This window comes from Gasterosteus aculeatus, chromosome 10, assembly GCF_964276395.1.
Source record: "Gasterosteus aculeatus chromosome 10, fGasAcu3.hap1.1, whole genome shotgun sequence".
Lineage (NCBI taxonomy): Eukaryota > Metazoa > Chordata > Actinopteri > Perciformes > Gasterosteidae > Gasterosteus > Gasterosteus aculeatus.
In genome coordinates, this window is record NC_135697.1 from 2,458,436 (window position 1) to 2,478,785 (window position 20,350).

Consider the following 20,350-nt stretch of genomic DNA (forward strand, 5'->3'; position numbering starts at 1 on the left):
GTTTCTTTTTCTAATCTGTGTTATTGCTAGAACTTGTTTTTGAATATGAATGTTTTTTTTTACTGTAAAACATTCTCCAGATTTATTTTTATTTTTGTAGTTAAAATCAATTGGACCCAGCTGGTTGAAGCACACACATTATTTCTATTATATGCAAAATAAATGCACGAATAAATGTATATGAAAGAATGAAATGTCACCAACAACATATTTGGGTGTCTACATTTACACACGGTGGCGTGGTGGTCAGCACGGTCACAGCAAGAAGGTCCTGGGTTCCACTTTCTGTGTGGAGTCTGCATGTTCTCCCTGTGTCTGTGTGGGTTTTCTCCGGGTTCTCCGGCTTCCTCCCACAGTCCCAAGACATCTGGGGATCAGGTTGATTGGGCTGCCTGTGTGTGTGAATGGTTGTTTGTCTCTGTGTAGCTCTGCCTTGGCTGGCGACCAGTCGCGTCTCTTGTCCGGAGTTGCCTGGGATAGACTCCAAGCAAAGATGAAGATGGATGGACATTTATACACAAACTGTTGAACCTGCATTTTGAAGTTGCTTGTTGGGTTTGAACATGTTGGGGTTGATTCACGAATGGCTTTTTTTCAACAAGGAATCATCTGAATTTGTACATTGATTTGTACACATTTATATAATGTAATGTTATATAATAGTGCTCGATTACAATTTTTAATTGCAATCTCTGCAATTGATTGTGATTAATTGCACTGTAATTTGCAAAAATGCAATAATTCAAAAGAAGTGTATCAGTTTGTTTTCTTTCTCGCCTCAACTCAGCTGATTACTAAAATGCTAATGCGCATGCTCCCAGGTGCCCTGGATGTGGAACATCCGGGTAATTTGATACCAGGAAGTCAAGTTGTTACGCTCAGTGCGCTAATGAGTAACTTTCTCCGGTGTCAATGGGGCAGCTTCTCGGACGCGTTACGTGTCCACTTCTCTTCTTACATCCGTCACGTGGTCCTGACCGAGGCGTCTCTCCGCTGCAGGCGGCTTTCCGGGCCGCTCTGTCCGGTCCCGGTCGTGTCGCCGTCGCGCCGTTGACTCTCTCCCGCCTCTCACTCTTCTAACCACACAGCTGTCATGGCGGCCTCCACCAGGCTCACGTCAAGGTTGGCGCTGGTCACTGGTAGGTTCCCTCTCTCTGGGATGCACGGAGCGGAGCTTCTACGCGTTACGGAAACCTTGTAGGTCTTCGCAAGTTCCCCCACTGACTCTGGATCAGCTGGGAGCTTTGAGTTAGTTTAAGTTAGTTCACCACGAATGTCAAAAGTAGCACCAACGGAAATTGGGGCCACTTCATGTAAATAAATAAAAGCTCTGATTTCATTTTCTGATCTGTCGGTATATTACCAATTTCACCTGCGGTTTTGAGTACATAAAAACACAATAGAAATGAACACACTGTATGAATGGCAGGCTGTCCTGATCAGGTGACCCTTTGACCCCCGCACCCCCTCAGGCGGAGGCAGTGGGATCGGCCGGGCGGTGTGTCAGCGCCTCGCCTCAGAGGGCGCCTCCGTGGTGGTCGCCGACATCAGCCACGAGTCGGCCACGGAGACCGTCGGGAGGCTGCCGAGGGACCTCCGGGGACAGGGTCACATGGCGGCGGCGGTGGATGTGTCGTCGAAAGAGAGCGTGAAGAAGCTGCTCACGGGTGTACAGGCGGGTGGACTCCAGCCATCGTTCTGCTCGAGAGCCTCGTCCTCCTCTGCTGACGGTGAATGTCGTCCTCTCCCTCTGCAGACTCGGTACTTCCAGCCTCCCTCGGTGTGTGTGAACGCGGCGGGCATCACCCAGGACAACTTCCTGCTCAACATGGAGGAGGAGCACTTTGACAAAGTCCTCCTGGTCAACCTGAAGGTAGGCAGCCATGACACCTGCAGCCCGACCCGCCACGGTGAGGCAGCTATCAGCTACGGGCTTTAGCCCGGGATGGATCACCATGGTAACCTGTGCTGCGGGTTAATCAGCTCCATGGGAACATGCGGCCGTCGTTCCCTCAGCATCTTGACAGGAACTGAAGGGACTTTGAGTAGTAAATGAAATAACTAGCTGCATTCCATCACTGCAGCTCAGAACTACAAACCCTGTGATTAGATCTGGAAATAAAACAATCCTATAATAATAATAACAATAACGCAACGTCTGGATCAGACAGACCTCCTCATGCTCTTCTGCTCCTTTCGGCTTTGAATAGAACTATATTCCTGATAGTTTGTTCACCGTGCGTCAGTCGTTCAGTCGTCTCTCCTCCTGCGTCTCCAGGGTTCTTTCTTGGTCCTTCAGGCTGTGGCTCAGGCTCTGGTGGCCTGTGGAGCACCCAAAGGGTCCATCGTCACCGTGGGCAGCATCGTGGGAAAGGTCTGTTTGAAACTTTGTAGTTGTAGTGTTTTTTTTTTATGAAAGGAATGTTTCCTGTACTTTCATAATTGTTTCCTCAAACAAAAGATCCAAAATTAAATTTACAGAACTCCATCTAGAGCTTATTTTTGTTATTAACACCGTAAATGCTGAAGTAGGTCTGCTATAGAATAGAAGTACTTTATTAAGCTGTGAGCCGTCTGCCCCTGTGTGTAGGTGGGGAACATCGGACAGGCGAATTACTCGGCCTCTAAAGCCGGCGTGGAGGGATTAACCAGGACGGCTGCCAAAGAGCTCAGCAGGTGAGAGGAGATGCAGCGCGGAAACCACGACAAGGTTACAAGGTTTAGAAAAAAAGAATCCGCCGTCATTTGCTCGTTCTGCTCTTCTCCTGCAGGTTTGGGATTCGCTGTAATTGTGTGCTGCCGGGTTTCATATCGACTCCGATGACGGATAAAGTTCCCGAGAGGGTTATTAGCAAGGTACACAACACACACACACACACACACACACATTAATATTCTGACTGCTGTTTATAGAGTTACCCAAATGTTCCACGCACACTTTTATCTTCTAGCAAAGTGAAGCCATTTGATGTTCACAATGTTCCAAACACAGATTTATTATTAAATCAAAGTAGCACCTTCTGCATGATGGAACTGATCATGTGATATAAACCCGGACCGCGTCCTCCTCACACGTGCACTGTCCTCCTCACGTGCACTGTCCTCCTCACGTGCACTGTCCTCCTCACGTGCACTGTCCTCCTCACACGTGCGCTGTGTCTCTGTCCCGTCAGATGGAGCTCTTGGTGCCTCTGGGCAGAATGGGGGAGGCGGCAGGTCAGTGAGCACTTCTAAAACATTTAGCATGTGTTGATTTTGAAGTCGTAAAACATCTGTAGTGGGCTGTCACTAGTCACATGGCCTCCTGTCTGTCCCCCAGAGGTGGCGGACGTCTGTGCCTTTCTGGCCTCCGATGACGCTGCATACATCACAGGAGCCAGCGTGGAAGTGACTGGTAGAAAGACTCCGTTCTCTCACAGCTTTTCTGACCAACGCTTTGATTCACCGCGCGCTCATGCTGTCTTTTCTGCACCAGGGGGACTTTTCATGGGATGAGTCGTCCATCCGTCCCGCTGATGAAGACCTTTGAGGTCCACTGCACTCCTGAAATGATTGTGCTTCTTTTGCTCTTTGTGATCAGTTGATTGTGTTTCATAAATGTGGGAAAGCTCAGCGTCCAGCTACCTTCCTGCCAATAAACAGAGTGGAATACTTTGTCAGCTCAGTAGGGCTTCCACAACACATTGTTGTCCAATGTCCACTTCTGTCTATGCTTCCACTCAATAACCAAGAACAAAGGATCCATCAGTTTGTATAGTTTACATCATGTGGCCGTAGTCGCCTCTTATTGGAGTCTTATTAAGTATTTGAGTTTACTCAAACTCCCCACATTCCATGAACGCGTACATCACTCCTGAACTTTGGGGAGAAGAATGTTTTTCTTATGTTACTGTCACACGACGTCATAAGGCTGCTCGTCTCTGTTGTTTCAGTCAATTACACTCAAACATTCTTTTATGAGCACACAAAATCAAAAGGAGATCAACTGTCTTCGTATTTGATATTGATGTAGCTTTGAGGGGGAAGATATGAGGAGACTAATGGTGCAGATCTAAGTCGTATGTGAAACATTACAAGAGATTTAACACCCAAAGCCATCAGTGGATTTATTTAGCACTGCCTCTTTGCAGGATCAATATATTGATTAATAATGTCCTCTGAAAGCAAAAACAAACAGCAGACGTCGGTCTTATTGAAGACCAATTCAACACCTTGCACCCAATGATTTATGATGCATTACTTTGATACAACGCAGAGGTAAATATGGATGTACTGTGGTTCATTACATTATTAATACCACTCAGGTTCTACATCAAAGGGTCTATCGCCTTTTTATGTTCAACAACCGTTGTGTCAATCAGAACACGCGCTAGTTTGTGCGATGAACAAAAATAATTTGACCAGCGTCGTGTTTTCATCAGCATCTCTGAGCGCTCCGTCGTCCCCAACATGGACGCCGATGGTGAGACGGGTGTGAGCAACGAGCTACACAGCCGTCCTACGGGCCCCTAAAGACTCTTTGGTTCGACCTTTGTCAGTTTGAGACGGATTGTCTTAGGTAGTTGTTGGGTTCTGGATGCACACGACTTGGATCACATGTGGAGGTTTTACTGATCATTTTATCTTTAAGTCCAGCGAGTAGAAAGTGGAGCCCACGGCGCGTCCTACTGGTCACTCCTTTGGGACTGGAACCGTCCGTTTCCTCACGCCGAGGAGGACGAGGAGCAGAAAGGTACTACGAACATACTAGAAACAAGGACAAACCCCCCGAAGCAGTGAGGGAGGAAACACATGAAACCAGTCAGAGCTTCACAGAAGGAACCACGCTGGCTTCTGCATGACACAAACACATGTGACACGTGACTCCACCTGTTAAAGTGAGACACGGCTCCATAATCACAGTTATCACATGGCTGCGAGGTCACATGGTCACAATCTCTTTAATCACATCACCAGACAGAGGACACACCTTTATGAAAGGGGAACAGTTTGATCACAGTGATGATGCACTTAGCTCTCATAAATGGTAAATGGTAAAAGGACTGTACTTGTATAGCGCTTTTCTAGTCTTCTGACCACTTAAAGCGCTTTAACACTACATGACATCATTCACCCATTCATACACTGATGACAGGAGAACCATACACAGTGACACCTGCCATCAGTAGCTAACATCCACACACTGTAGTCGCAGCTACAGGAGCCATGTTGGGTTAAGTGTCTTGCCCAAGGACACAACGACATGCAGGTTAGCCGGGCCTGGGATCGAACCGACAACCCTCTGATTGGAGGACGACCGTGCTCCCCACTCACCCACAGTCGCTCATACAACACCTTCGACTGCCAGTTATTTATATAAATATATGTATTTTTTTTAATGGGCTGAATCTACATTTGGATTTGAACGGGGAGTATAAAATAATTTAATCAGTAATTGATTTGTGTATATATAATATATATACATACATATATATTATATTAATACACACGTACATACATACACAATTGAAATTGTAATATAATCTGGGTTTTGATACAGAAACAAAGGCAGAAAGTAATTCTGTAGTGTGATACTTTTCAGTGTATTTGTATTGACTGGTGTACTTAAACCACAGAAAACAACTGTGATCTTCAACATAAACAATAATAAATAAAGACCCGGCTTTCTTGGGTGCATTGCAGGTTTGCTGTGGGTGTTCCAGCTTTCACTTTACCCAGATATTAAATTGGATGAGGTGTTACGTTTACAACCATGTATTTATTAGTGCTGGGCACGTTATCGCGTTGCACATTTATTAAGTCGTACGACAATTATTTTATAGCGCGTTAACGAATAAAAAAATCCTGTTCCACTTGTCTCTGAATACACAGACAGACACAACGATGGTTACAGTCAGAGTGTGGAAGTCTACGCCTGGGTGCTGGAAAGGAGGGTAAGGAGATCGGATATCAGGAGGGAACTTGGGGGAGTTGAGGCGCCTTTGTGTCAAAAGGAGTCAGCGGAGGCGGTTGGGGCATCTAACTAGGATGCCTTCTGGACGCCCCCCCCCCCTGGAGGGTTTTCAATCACACCAAACAGGTAGGAGACCCCAGGGACGAGCCAGGACACGCTGGAGGGATTAAATCTCCAAGCTAGCCTGGGAACGCTCCGGGATCCCCCGGAATGAGCTTGGACATGTTGCAGGTGAGAGAGAAGTCTTGGTCAACCTGCTGGGCCTGCTGCCACCGCGACACGATCCCCGATAAGAGGACCATGGATGGACCAGGATTAATCGCAATTAAGAAGAATTGCAAAAATATTGCGATTAATCGCGTTTAAAAATTTTAATTGTTGCCAAGCATTAATACTTACATATTTTAGAGAAAAACAACCAATTACAACAAAGTCTTCTGTGTTTTTCTTCATTTTCAAAAACAGAATCAAAACTATCACTGTTCAATAATCAGCTAATCAATCAGTGGTTTTATAAATCCCCAAACTACCACTGGATATACAGGACGTTTGTGCTGTGATGGGGAGAGAATGTGATGCTCATAAACACGGCGTGTGAAGCTGAGATGAGACCAACGCCCCCCTTTCACTGGAGCCCAGGACCTTCTCTGAGGAACACCTTCAAATATTGTCTCTACAGCTGAACACTTCAGAGACAGCGAACGCATCAGCGTTACAAGTCGCTGCTTGTTCCAGGCCTAATGAGTGGAAACCGTATATATATATATATATATATACACATACATATTTGTATATATTTACAATAATAATATACTCCTTAAAAGTACGAGAACTCTGGACAACAAGAAAAGCAGGTTACACTAGCAGAAGTAAAGGCATTCTTCCATAATTCCCCCCTCCAAAAAATATACTTTACTAACATCTGGGAAACCATTTTTTGATGAGGTCACTTTCCGGAGGCAAACAAAAGAATTGTGGTTACTTGAGACGGCATCAGGACGAGTCTTTGTTCAGCTACGTGTCCCACAGAGAGTCCCCCCCCCTCTCTGACAGACAACGTACCCACTTCCTGTGTGACAGGCTGAGCGGGCGGGTCAAAGGGACTCAGGCGGTCCGCGTTGACCGAGTTGTAAAAACAGCAGCGGGCGGCGTCTCAGACCGCGGCGCCCGTCGGACAGACACCCACCGCCGCTTTATGTCACGCTGCCGTCATCGGCGCCGACTTCACACACGTCCTCATCACACACACTTGGGCCCAACCCAAGGCCGAAGATCCCCGACCCCTGACCGGCGTGCTGGGAGACGGCCATGTTGCTGCTCATGTTTCTCACACCGTGGCTGCTGCTACTTCCTGTGGCTGAGACGCCGGAGTGATGCGGAGAAGAAGAAGACCTTCCTCCTCCTTCTTCTTCTTCTCCCCCTCCTCTCCCCCCTCCCAGGGTGCCGCTGTGTCCTCCCTCGCCCCCAGACAGGAGGAGGTGAGGGGAGGCGATCAAATCTGCTCCATCCTCCCCAGCTCCCCTTCTCCCGCCCTCGCCGCCCTCCCCCAGCACGCCGCGCCTCTCGCAGTGCGAGCGGTGCCGCATGAAGCTGTCGCGCCACATGAACTTCTTGCCGCAGCCGAGGCAGTCGTACGGCTTGAGGCCCGTGTGCGTCTTCATGTGCTCCGTGAGGTGGTGCTTCATCTTGAACTTCTTGGCGCAGACGGGGCAGTGGAAGGGCCTCAGGTCCAGGTGCATGTTGATGTGGCGGTCCCTCATGCTCTTGTGGGTGAAGCTCTTGCCACAGTGGCACATGAACACTTTCCCTGGACCCCCGGCGCCCGCCCCTCCCCCTACCGCCACAGCGTCCATGCCGTCGACTCCCAAAGCGCCCTGTGCCGGCAGGTGGACCGCACCGTGCTCCAGGCCGGGACCTTTGAAGGGGGCTCCTCCTATCGCGCCGCCGGCCACGCCGAGGGGGGGCGCGGCGGCGTCCAGGGAGAGCCCGGAGGCCTGGCTGTAGAGGAGGATCTGGTTCCCCTGCATGTCCAGGGGGAAGAGCTGGGCCCGGGCCGAGGCGCCCGACTGGACCTGGCCCAGCAGCGCCGACACGGCGCGGCTGGCGCTCTGGCTCTGACCTGCAGCGCTGTCATGAAGGTGAGCCAACGTCTGCTCCATTAAGCTGCCTTCAAACTTCAGGTAGTCCTCCGACGACTGGCAGAAGTCCACCTGGAGACAGACGGAGACACTGAGGAATGTTGGACATGTTGCATGTTGGACATATGCTGCATGTACAGTGCTGTCAAAAGGTATCTGTCCCCTTCTTCTTCTTCTGTCGTACTTAAATGTTTCAGGTCATCAAAGTCATTTTAATTTTACAAAACAATAGGATGAATGCAGTTTTTTAATAATGATTTAATTTATTGAGAGAAAAAAATATATCCGAACCAATATGGCTCTATGTGAAGAATTGGTTCTCTGGTAGAGCAGAATTCATATTTCCCTCCATTAAGGTAAGTGGTCCAGGTGCTGAAGCTGGACCGTCACACTACCTGAACTATCTGGAGTCCCAAAGACTTTGTAACCTTTCTGAACAGATGCATTTCCATTACTGTGTTGCTCTTGCAGCCTGACGTGTTGCTTTTTTAGATCTTCTAGCCTTCTTCATTTTGTCTGACAGGTTCTATTTAACTCATTCAGGTTTATACTTTTTCACAGCAACGTCTGCTGCACATCACACTGGTTCAGATGGCTGTGGTTCTGTGAGACGACATATAAGTGGACGTAATCATTGTAACTAAACCCATTGGTTTGTGGGCTGCTGCTTTGAAGCCTCGAGTTGTTGTTTTTTTGGACGTTTCCATCTTTTCTTTTGCAGCTAAGGGACAAAAACATCCATATTTGGACAGTGGAGAGCCTCGCCCTAAGCAGGGGTCTTCAACGCTTTTCAGGCCGAGGTCCCCCCCAACTGATGGGAAGATGGAGCAGGGACCCCCTACTATATAAAGTGCACAAAATTGTGTTTGTATCATACTGGGCCAAGTGCTACATGTATAAACATAGCTACCCTGTTATTGTGTATCAATACTAAGCTATTCAAATAATACACCGGTTCATATATTCATTTTTATGTTTAACATGTGCAGGGTACAGGGAGGCCCTAAAGCATATCCATCTTTATGGTCCGTCTTGACTCTAGTTGGACCATCTTTTAGTGAAGGATTTGTTGCTCTCTCACCTGTGAGTCCATGTCGCTCTCTGCTCGGCCTCCCAGATCGGCCGAGAGGCTCCGGACGTTGGAGATGTTGAAGTCGCTTCTCTCCCTCTCCCTGGCCAGCTCCATCTCCCGCTCCTCCTCCTCGTCCTCGTCCTCTCCTCCCTCCTCCCCGGACACCACGATGAGGTCGTCGTCCTCCATGCGTTCGGTTTTCACCACCACCCACTGTTTCCGCGGCATGATGCTGGGCTGGATGTAGGCCGGACGCTTCTGCAGAGGCAGAGACGAGTCCTCCCCGTCCTTTCAGTGGAGACAGTCAGTCAGGGATTTGTAGTCTACAAAAAGTCGTTTCATAAACATACAGTTTCTTTCCTGTGCAACGGATGGAAAACCTGAAGACGACCAACACCGAATGCAAACCACGTGGAATCATGAGGAATCAGATACACCAACACGAATATTCCTCCTGTTTGAATAGAGTTCCTGCCTGAAGGAAATTTCTTCTTTGTAATATTTGTTCATAATAGTGACTGACGGCTGTCTAAATACTCTACCTTTATAAAACACAAAATATTGCCTCTTGGAAGACGAAGAATTTAAAATAAAAGCTCTTTAGAAGTTGCTTTGAGACTGGAAAAGTTCATTACGAATAGTAATCTAATTAGTTAAGTTATTAAAAGACAAAAACATGATGATGTTTTTGTTTTAGAATAAGAAGTTTTGAGATTAGTTAAAAGCTCACCTGATAAGAGGACACGCCAAAGCTGTCGCTGACGCCGACCTCCTGCTCCGGTGCACAGCTCATTTTCTTCCTCCTGCCGCTGCCTCCGACTCCTCTTCCTCTCTTCCTTTGGTGGTACAACACCTCCTCCTCATCATCCTCCTCTTCCTCCTCCTCAACCAGGAAGGCTTCCTCTCCTCCCGACCGGGTGCAGTAGCGGGGGGTGGTGCTGGCCCCGCCCCCGTCCACCGCCGCCCCGGCTGCGGCCGCCCCGCCCCCCCCGAAGCCGCTCCCGTCTCGGGGGCTGAAGTAGTTGGTGCTGCTGGGGGACTGGCTCTCACTGACTGACGGCCGGCTGGGAGCTTGGGGGGCGCGCTGGGGCTCGTGGGACCCCTCCGCCTGGCCGTGACCACCGCCAGCCGCATCGCCGCCGCCGCCGCCTGCGACCCCGTCGCTGCTGCTGCATCCAAGGTTGGCCGAGACTCCGCCTCCTCCAACATTTGCTCCATCCTGCACGCCGCCTCCTCCTCCTCCGCTCCCTCCCCCTGCTGCAGCCCGGCCCTCCTTCAGCAGCTCGGTGCATTTGTCCACGATGTGCCACATCTGCAGGACGCTCCCCACCGTGAGGTAGTTGACGATGTCCTCGCGCAGCATGCACAGCTGGCCGGTGTAGGCGCAGCTCAGCACGCTCTCAAACGCCAGCGGGTCCATCACCGCCGGGATGGAGACGGTGGACATGTTCTTCAGTAGCACCTGGTGGCGGGCGGGGAGACGTCAAAATGATACGGCGATCAATTCATGAGCAGTTTGTGCAGCGTCTCGTCCCCGCTCCCTCCGTCTCATCATGGTGGACACCAAACGTACGGGGGGGGGGGTGGAGACCCTCGTGTTGGAAGACGTCGCCTCCAGATCAGCTAAGACGGTCATTTGATTGGAACGGCTGGGTTTAAAATACTAAATGGGGATTAAGGGGTTTAAATCTGGTTCTCTCGGTAGTTTACAACACAAAATCCTGTGTTTGTATCAATCGTCCATTATCGTGTCCCCATATCTTATAGGCGATGTCCTACAATTTAAAATAGCTTCTCCCACACAGGATATACACACCAGTAGCGTGTTTCTATAGGCACATCTGACATGTGATCAGAGATGGATGAAGCTGCATGGAGCTTGTATGTGTTGCATGTGTGTGTCCTGCACTGTGCTCCCACCTGGTCATGGAAGTAGGGCGAGGAGGCGGCCAGGACGCAGCGGTGGGCTTTGAACACTTGTCCCTGGACGTGGATGGAGAGGTCACACAGCCGGCCGTCTTCTCTCTGCCGGTTCAGGCTGTCCAGCGCCGAGGCCTGAGCCCCGGGGAAGCACACCTGCACCACCGAGCCAGATGTGTCGCCGGGAGCTGAGCTGCTGCTGCTGCTGCCCACTTCCATGGAGGGGAACGGCATCTAGGGGAGAGGAAGACTTTCATGACTTAACTCCATTACGCTTTTAGATTTACAGAATGGTTTGTTACTGATGAATGCGTCATGCACACAGCGATGGTTGTTGGAGGGATGTAGTAGAAGTACCACGAGAACTAGAAGGTCAGACATCGAGTTTAAATGTCACATGACTGCCCTGGTAAGTGCTTTGCACGAGTCTATACTCTAATATTCTAACCGCTAATATAAACGGGATGGACAAAATAATAGGAACACCTCTCAGTAATGCAAAACGACGGCGCCACAAACAGCAGCACCGTCCTACAAGGGAAAGGTTCACTGCAGCTCTGCTGGACTAAAGGTTTGCAGATGTTGGATCAGTGTCACATGGAATGCCAGATATGTCGAGTAGTAAAGAGAAAAAATATTACCATTGATTAGTAAACATTTCTTGTGATTTCTAAATCTCTCTTATCAGACTGAGATTAAGTGTGTGATCACGTCTTTATTCTTCATCTTTAGGGAACAGCAGAGGTTGACTTGATTGCTCAGAAACACGACTAAATAACCCAGAATGCACTGCGGATTATTCCCACTCTGCTGCTCGCCCCCGGCCGCGTGTTAACGTCTCCCCCCCCGTGCAGGTCCCGGAAGGAGGTCCACGCACTCACTTCAACTGACAGCCGTGCAGATCTCAGATGAACAGTGATGTCAGACTTTACAGAGACCGCAAACGCATCACGTCATGAGTTGTGGGGAGGAATGGCGCTCGTGACAACATGCCCGCTCCACCTGGTTGCTCCGCTGGTAGCGCGTGCGGGACCTTCAGTAGAGTCACAAAGGCCGAGCCGTGAGGAGCGCCAGACCTCCGAGCTCCGCAGGTGTCCTCAGAGCGCCGGACTCCCGGGTCACGTGACGCGGACAGATGTGACGTTAGCATGCTAGTTAGCTCCGGCGCGAACAAAGACCCGTCGGCCGTCGTGCATGAAACTCACCGTCTTAGTGGTCGCCGGAGCCTCGTGAAGGACCGTGTGCTACCGGGCGGACGGCCGTGCGCGCCGCCAGCTCATCCAGGCCCGGGGGCTTGGGGGGCATCTTCGGGAAGCGAGCCTCGCGTGTGACGTCTCGCGCGGCGGCAGACAGCGCGCGTCGCCTTTAACGGATTCCAGACGGGCGGGCCAGTCAGCAGACTTGAGCCGACAGAAAACCACACGAGCAACAATAGGATGCGCTCACCGGCATACCAGAGAGGTCATTTAAAATAAGACATTTGTTGGGCTTATTTTCTTAACTTTATCACACACACGCTCATAAAACAAAACTGACATGTTAGAAAACAATTTACATAATTTATATTTTGTTAAAGACAAGTACTATGAATATATGTAACGCTGTCAAGAAACATTAACTAGAACCGTGAAAGAACAGCACATCGTAATAATACTTTATAATGACGAGAACAAAACAGTGTTTGTTTACATCGTGTCCACCGTAAACAAACTGATGGAATCCTTCACTACAATAAAGCCTGTGTGTGGACGATGGACTCCTGCTGTCAACATGCATATGAATAAGAATTATCAGCTAAAGTCAAGAAAAACAGTATTTGTTTAAGCACACTGCATTTATTTGCAAGTATTGTGAAAGTTACACAAAAAACATGAACTGGAAAAAATGTGCATATTGATGCACTTTCCAAAGGAAATGAAAAGGTCTCAACTAGAAAATGACATGAATAAAGGAGCCTTGAGAGCCATATATTTAAAAAGAACACACTAAAAACATGCCTATGTACACATCCTCTTGATTAAATAGTTAAAAGCCTGAAATAATGATCAAGGAAAGTCCTGAGAATATAAAGGATTTTAGTATTTGGTTTGCACAGGGCTCATCAAACAGTATCTTTAGGAATCAACATGCTGCGCAGTTATAAGTAAGCTTAATTATAATGTGACTTTAAAGAATGACGGCTTTATTACAATAACCATTCAAAATTGTTTATTGTTTGTGTTTTACCATTGAAAAGAATTTCAATCTTAAGCGTCGTCACTGCAGCTGTCAAGCAAGTGGCTGGTTGCTTGTTCATCATTTCTCCATCATCCTCTACCAAACGCCCCCGCGAGATCACAGCAGAGCGCCGGACATCTGGGGCCAAACGTCCCACCAAACAACGCGCCATCAACTACACGCGTCACACGTTGTCTGGCTCCGGTTCTCACTGCGGTTGTATTTATTCAAAAGGTGAGTGACTGAATTTGCCTTGAGCCCTGCCGGACTGATTGAGCCCCGCGATGTGCCAAACCACACAAAGTAAAACTCAAGACGCGAGAAACGATTGCGCCGGACATTTCATGTTGTGACCATTAATAAAAAGGTAAAAATAGTAAGAACCGCGTTAACTTCTTTTCTGCTCTACTTCCTGTTGGCGCTCGCAGTTCCGATCACACAGTCGTTGACCTGTAAGGAGAGAAAACACACATCCTGTGTCAAAAATCAGCCGCAGATGCGAAAACGATGTAACTGGGTCAGCGAGTGTGAAAAAAAAAGACGTGGGGCAAGAAAACAGATCATTTGTTGATGACTTTAGTTTTTTACTGTCATTTTTGAGCTAGCTACTTGATTTTAAATAGCTTTGTCCTAAATGTTGCAGTTCATTAGATCGACAGTTTGACATCATGTGATCAGTGTGACCACGTCCTGTTTTAGAGACACAACTGCAAACCACCACAGACGTCTCTCACCTTGCTTGCAAACCTCAAAGAGTTCAGCGTCTCTCCGAAGCTGTCGGTCTCTGGAGCGATGTTCACAAACATCAGGCTGCGGTGATGACAACACAAACAAAGTCTTCAGAACCCCTTTAGTCCCGCCCCTTATTGTGACACCAACATAACAGCATGTGATGGCCTCCACCACGGATGCCTGAGGACTATTCTGTGACTCACGTTTTGCTGTTTCCTCCCAAGCAGCCCTGCAGCAGGTAGGTCAGCTTGGAGTTCCTGTAGGGAACGTAGCTCTCCTGGAACACAAAGGAAGACGTAAGAAAGAACAACGAGCCGCGGGCCGCCTGCGGGAGCTCAGCGCCGTGCCTACAGACCTTGTTGGCCAGCGCGGTGATGACGATGCCGAGGTTGGACAGGGAGCCGTTGATGGCGGTCATCTCCTTAAAGCGCTCCCCCTGAGACTGACTCTTCAGCATGCGCTCGCTGCCGGCCAAGTCCACCATGCACAGAGTGGCTGAACACACAGAACTCGGATTATAAAACAAGCCCTAAACACAGAGCGACATTCATGCGCATCGAAGCTACTGGTGTGATCGCTGGGACGAATACGCACACTTGCACTTGACATCCCTGCCAGCGTTCACTCCCTCGATATCCAGCTGGAACACTGAGTGGGAGCGGGAGGAGCGGTCGTTCTGGGCCGTCTGGGCGGTGGAGCGATTCTGATTGGCCAACATGATGAGGTGGAGAACCTGGCAGGGGGAGGGGATCAAACGGAGCACTTACGCTACAGCAACACATGTAGAAATATCACGGGTACCTCCTCAGCGGATGTGTCACTCATACGGTCTTTAGTATTTTATGTAACCGTGCTGCTGAGCGGTCACACACCTGATCCTCGCTGCAGACCCGTTGGTATGTGAGGTTGGTGATGGTCACCTCGTTGTTGGCCGACTTTCGGATCTCGTGCTCGGGCCTCTTGCTGGCCTTGCCAGAGTAAAGCAGGTCTCGAAGGCCCTCGTTGTATATTTCCACGAAGCTCGCCGTGAAGGTGAACTGAGATGAACAGAGACGATTATGACATTTGATCTAAATGGTCCCCTTCCCTCATTGGTCTGCGTCTCCTCCACATACGCGCCGAGTGCAAGGAGACAGACGTGGGTGGGACCACATGTAGACACGGTCTACAGCCTGGACTACCTCTGTGCATCCGTCTTACACTGTACTGTGACATAGTTTTGTGTACTTTAGTATCTATTGTAGTTGTGCTGAGTAAGTAGAGCAGACGTCTGCGGATTGAACCTCATAAACTTTGTGTTATTAGTTATAAGTTGTCATTTTGGCCAAACTTTAGTTCCAGTATTTGACAGTATTGCTCACGTGAAACGTGACTGCGGTTTGTAACACCCGGATGTGTAAACCAGAAAACCGACTACAGTCCGTGTCGACGACCTGCTTCCCTGCACGTGATCACACTGAGGTTACACACTGACCTCCCAGCCCTGCGTCCCCAGCTTCTCTGCCGCTCTGAAGATTTGCTTCACGGCTCTGGGAATGACTCCTCTGCACTCGTCGTACTCGCCCCCCTCCATGGTGTAGGTCTTGCCGCTGCCCGTCTGGCCATAAGCGAAGCAGCAGACGTTGTAGCCGTCCAGCGCGGACTGCACCAGCAGCGAGATCTCTTCGAACACCTGGCAGCACAATGACAAACATCACTGTGGGCGTCCTACTTTAAAAACAGTTGCTATTGTATGTAGTGTACATTTTGGTGCGTGTTTACCTCCTGTTGCAAAGACTGGGGGCCAAACACTCGGTCGAAGCTGAAGTTGTAATTCTTCTGAGTGTCAGCAGCTTTGCCTGTGTGAGACTAAAAAGCAGGAAACGTGGAATAAAGATTTGTGGGAGAATACATATACGACTCTTTGCTGTCCTTGCTCCGAAATGGTGGAACGAGCTCTGAAGACACCAGGACCGCAGAGCCTTCACATTTTAAGCCCGATTTATGCTTCTGCGTTTTCAGAGCGACGCAGACGCAAGCCCCCTTGCGTGTCCCTTGCGTCGCTTTTCACACCTCCTTGCGTGTGTCGAGACATTTTTCTAGACTTGCGTCGAAAGCGACGCAAGCCTCCCGCAGCGCACCAGGCTGTGATTGGTCCGTTAACTACGTCCTTTACGGAGTCTCACATTTCCGCTTTCATAGCCCGATACCGCCATTATTAAAACGAAGAATGTTTACGAGAGAACAGATCAGATTTAAGAACTTTTCTCGGAGGAAATGCGCAAATATGACCGCTTCTACAACCCGTCATTGGCGGGTTGTAGAAGCGGGTTGGATTCAGGGAGGGAGATCGCCGCAAACGCCGGTTTGCCGGTCGAGAGGTGCACAAAGTTGTGGAGCAAAATACGGGACAAATGTGTCCGCGATGAAAAGCAGCAGTGGAGATGCACGGGGCAATAAAGTCTATGATAAATAAATACTCTATACTCTAAAGACTCTCTAGGTCGTCTTCAACAAAACACGTCACTCCGCCTGTTGTTCTGGAGGTGAATTACTCTGCAACACACGCAAGACTTTTAAGAAGCATGAATTGAAACGAGTGCGTCAACGCAACAACGCAGACGCAGAAGCATGCGCCGGCCTTAAAGACACACCTCTTCAGACTCTACCTCCACTAAAAGACTAACAAATTGTAGCACTTAAATTGTACTAATAACGTCACTCATCTATAGCAAATTGTAAATTGGCTTATTTGAGGAAATTGCACTTTCTTGTTTCTTGTTCTCCTGAGTTTGTACCCTATGGTTGAATGCACTTATTGTACGTTGCTTTGGATAAAAGCGTCAGCTAAATGACATGTAATGTACAATGTAGCCGACTGGACAGCGATGACATCACAGAATCTCACCTCCTCGGTCTTGGCCAGCGTTATCGTCTTGTTGTCGCTGGGCGAGAGCTGAATGTGCTTGCTGAGGCCTCCCTCCACCAGAGGGCGCACCCTGCAAAAGACCCTGATGTTGCCCTGCAAGAGACGGGCCATGGACAAATGAGTCCCGAGCGAAAAGAATCGCAAAGAAATGCAAACCGAGGAAGCAGATGTCGCCCAGTGAGTGAGAAAACCGCACCATCAGCGGCTGCGTTCACACTTGCCTTGAGCTCCTGGATGGCGTTGTGGAGCTGCCTGCGCTCCATCTCCCCGGCATGAAGCTCATCCTTCTGCTGGACCACGGTGTCCTTGAGGGAGCGGACCTCTTCCTCCGAGTCTCTGAGGGCCGCCTGCAGGCGGGCCATGGTCGACTCCTGCACCGACAGCTTCATCTGGGGAGGAAAGCGCACGTTAGAGATGGCGTGGTTACGGTGATACCACACCGCCAGCGTTGGCCGTTATTCCAGCAGCAGACGTCAAACCTTGAGAGTTTGCAGCTCGGTCTCCTGGCTGTCCCGCAGAGTCTCCACGACCTTGTATTTGCTCTCTAAACTGGAAAGCTCCTTTTCAAGAGTGCACTTGTCGCTGGACACCGTCTCCAACTCATCCCGCACGCCAGACAAGGCCTGCAGCTCCGCCTCGTACTCACTGAAAGCACAGAGACGACGGGGCGTCCAATGGCGTCAGAGGAACCACGTGATGGCGGCAGTCATTCTTGCTTTGCTTAACGCGGGGAACGGTCCGTGGTACCTGATCTGCCTCGTCTGCTTCTCAAGTTTCTTCTCCATCTCAGACACTCTTGACTGGGTCTGGGCCATCGTGCTTCTCAGCTCCTCGTTCTCCTGGTTGGTAGTCTTCACCTTGGTCTGGTAGTTACGGATCTTGCCCTCCATGTCGCTGACCTTGCCCTTGAAGTCCCACGCGTGGCGCTTGGTGCCCCCACCTGCACCTGCGCACAAAAGGCATAAGAGAGGTGTGACGGTTCCACTCGAGACCTCAGTGCTTGGTTTACTTTTGTTAAATTCTATTGCACCCAAACGTTTGCATCATCATGTGTAACCTGCATGCTAACCGACGTACTTCTTATATAACTAGCTGGCAAACATTGACCTATTAGTAACTTTGTAGCCTACACGGAAGGTCCCGACCACACGCAAACTTCTATATTTATTTATTGTATTTTGGGTAAGCAAATGTTCTCCTTATCCAAACATTTGATTTTGATCTACTAAACAGTGATTAGCTTTGAAATGAGCAACAGACAAATTCTTCTTTAACCTCAAACCATGTTTTTATTTATCTGGAAGGTGCGTAGCTCATTAAGCTATTCGCTTTATTTGACTACATTCACATGGGAACAAGCGGAAAGGATCCATTCACCTGTTTTGGGGGCTGTTGGTGCAGCCGTTGGTTTCACGTTGCCCCCCTTTGCTGCAGTAGAAGCTACCGATTGTTTCAGGACGCCTGATGGAACAAGAACACAGTAAATAACGGTGTCAAACACAATCGTGAGCTTATTCACTGTCCTCCATCACCCAGCAGACAGCTCAACTCACCTCGGGAAGGAACACCAGCCACGGTGGCGGCTCCCACACCGCGGACTGGCCTTGCTGTGTGGGGGACAAAGTGGGACAGAGAGGCGTTTTTCTTTTGTCAAATACAAGAAAACAACCATGATGATCTCATTCAGTCTTGGTGCATTTAAACGTTACAGAAAACCAAAGACTGTAAAAGTCAACTAACTCACAAATCGGAGCCCTGGTTGCTGCAACCGGAGGCCGCCTGCCGCTGATGATCGTAGCTGCTGCATGTGGTTTGACAGGCTCGGGGTCCTTGCGGATCTTCTTCTGCAAATACAAGAAATGCCACCAGCATAAGGCAACAGCAATGACTTATCTAATAATTCTAGCCATCGTGCATAACCGTTACCAGTGTGTTGAGTACTGCTGTGTTTTAATCCACAACCATGAACTTTCACATAACATTCAAGGACATCACAAGTGACTCCATGTTACTGTTTGGGTCGTGGCAGAGCCCAACTTCTCGCTGCTGAACGCTATGAGCTGGGTACCGGGTAACGTTACTGGCCAGAGCAGCTGGAGGTGCAGCAGCACAGTAAAAAGATTCCGGGTCTCAGTACGAACCTGAGCGGGAGCAAAGTCTTGTCCGTTCTCCGAGCTGCTGCTGCTCGTCAGAAGGACCCTCTTGCTCGCACTGACTGGCAAGCGGGACATGTTCTGTTGAGGGGGTGAAGACGTTAGTTATGATCCATAGAGACCATCACAGAAAGACTCGTGTCAATCAGGACAATCTTAAGTGTATATTTCCATGGCAACAAATACGGTCAGTCACAACTTTTAGCAGATTTAGTAGAGGTGTTATTGTGTGTTTTCATGGACCTGGTCCAGTGGACACTATGAGAGTTGAGTGAAGCGTAAATACAGTGGGTACTAACACAGGTGTAAACGGTAACATGACCAATGATGCTGCTATTGTCTCATACTAAAGACAATGGGACCATTTATTCATCAATGCACACACGTGTTTACACTGCTACAACACGCCAAACGGTCTGCTGTGAAAAGGCCTGTTGGAGGGCAGATTCAACTGTTTACATTTGTTCCGAAAAAGACCCACGCACGCGTGTATTTATGTTGTGAATAAGTATATATATATATATATATATATATATATATATATATATACACACACACACACACACACACACACACACACACACCCTCGTTGGCTTCCATAGAAACCCTACTGAGTCATTAGAAAGAGCAGATCTATGTGCCAACACACGTTAGAGCAAACCATCCATACACTAACTTTTTAACTTAAAAACTAACATAACGAGTTAACTTAACGCTAGCTGGTTGTTTGAGCTCAGGTTACTTCACAGGCTGATCGATTGCGAACACATTTGAAAAGCAAGAATTCAAGTCGTTTAACAACATGTTGCAACAGTACGTGGTAAATATGTATTTATTAATCACCAACAATGGGGCAGTCACTTTCAACCCGGCGGATAAAGGTATTTAAGCTAAAACATTGGGAGGCACGAATTAGCTTCGACTATGTTGCCGTTATCCGTAAAACCGACATTCGTGTTGTTGTTCACGTTAGTTCGCTCGTTAGATTTAACGTTAGCTGCTTCCCGCTACCTTTAGCATAGACGGCCAATAGCTAACTACGTTAAACCACAGAAACTATCGTCTCTGCACAGACTTCAACGTGGAATCAAAGAAACAATAAGCTTTGAGTTATTTAAACATTTACCTTAATTAACTAACGCTGAGTTTTCTTAAAAGGTTGTCTCCAATCCGCGGTTTCCGGCCGTTTGAATTTAAAATCAAACTGTTTTGGTGGGTGGTGCTTCGGGAAAGTAGCCGTGATTGGTTAAACCACCG

The 20,350-nt window shown here is 48.8% G+C and overlaps 3 protein-coding genes across 5 annotated transcripts; 1 reads left to right on the forward strand and 2 right to left on the reverse strand.

The window, feature by feature from the left end:
• Positions 1-819: 819 nt before the first annotated feature.
• On the forward strand, positions 820-3,681 carry hsd17b8 (hydroxysteroid (17-beta) dehydrogenase 8). Of its 2 annotated transcripts, XM_040189477.2 has the most exons (9): positions 820-1,139; positions 1,473-1,675; positions 1,757-1,873; positions 2,279-2,374; positions 2,591-2,676; positions 2,772-2,856; positions 3,174-3,216; positions 3,320-3,394; positions 3,476-3,681. In XM_040189477.2, exons 1-9 carry the CDS (start codon positions 1,094-1,096, stop codon positions 3,493-3,495), a joined length of 771 nt encoding a protein of 256 aa, XP_040045411.2. In that variant the 5' UTR covers positions 820-1,093; the 3' UTR covers positions 3,496-3,681. The 2 variants fall into 2 exon arrangements, with proteins under 2 accessions (XP_040045411.2, XP_077936844.1); XM_078080718.1 differs by having other exon boundaries at positions 1,473-1,873.
• A 2,062-nt stretch (positions 3,682-5,743) lies between these two features.
• Positions 5,744-12,519, reverse strand: zbtb22b (zinc finger and BTB domain containing 22b). Of its 2 annotated transcripts, none has more exons than XM_040189432.2 (5): positions 12,289-12,519; positions 11,084-11,317; positions 9,894-10,625; positions 9,173-9,451; positions 5,744-8,163 (listed from the first exon to the last, which is right to left on the reverse strand). In XM_040189432.2, exons 2-5 carry the CDS (start codon positions 11,315-11,317, stop codon positions 7,147-7,149), a joined length of 2,262 nt encoding a protein of 753 aa, XP_040045366.2. In that variant the 5' UTR covers positions 12,289-12,519; the 3' UTR covers positions 5,744-7,146. The 2 variants fall into 2 exon arrangements, with proteins under 2 accessions (XP_040045366.2, XP_077936842.1); XM_078080716.1 differs by lacking the exon at positions 12,289-12,519 and adding an exon at positions 11,965-12,103.
• Positions 12,520-12,898: 379 nt separating this feature from the next.
• kifc1 (kinesin family member C1) lies at positions 12,899-20,349 on the reverse strand. The gene is made up of 17 exons (XM_040189440.2): positions 20,220-20,349; positions 19,082-19,174; positions 18,685-18,784; positions 18,494-18,547; positions 18,318-18,401; positions 17,688-17,886; positions 17,420-17,585; positions 17,162-17,329; positions 16,920-17,033; positions 15,794-15,880; positions 15,507-15,704; positions 14,905-15,069; positions 14,627-14,765; positions 14,388-14,527; positions 14,236-14,309; positions 14,035-14,110; positions 12,899-13,750 (listed from the first exon to the last, which is right to left on the reverse strand). Exons 2-17 carry the CDS (start codon positions 19,169-19,171, stop codon positions 13,706-13,708), a joined length of 1,899 nt encoding a protein of 632 aa, XP_040045374.2. The 5' UTR covers positions 19,172-19,174; positions 20,220-20,349; the 3' UTR covers positions 12,899-13,705.
• Between the last annotated feature and the right edge of the window lies 1 nt (position 20,350).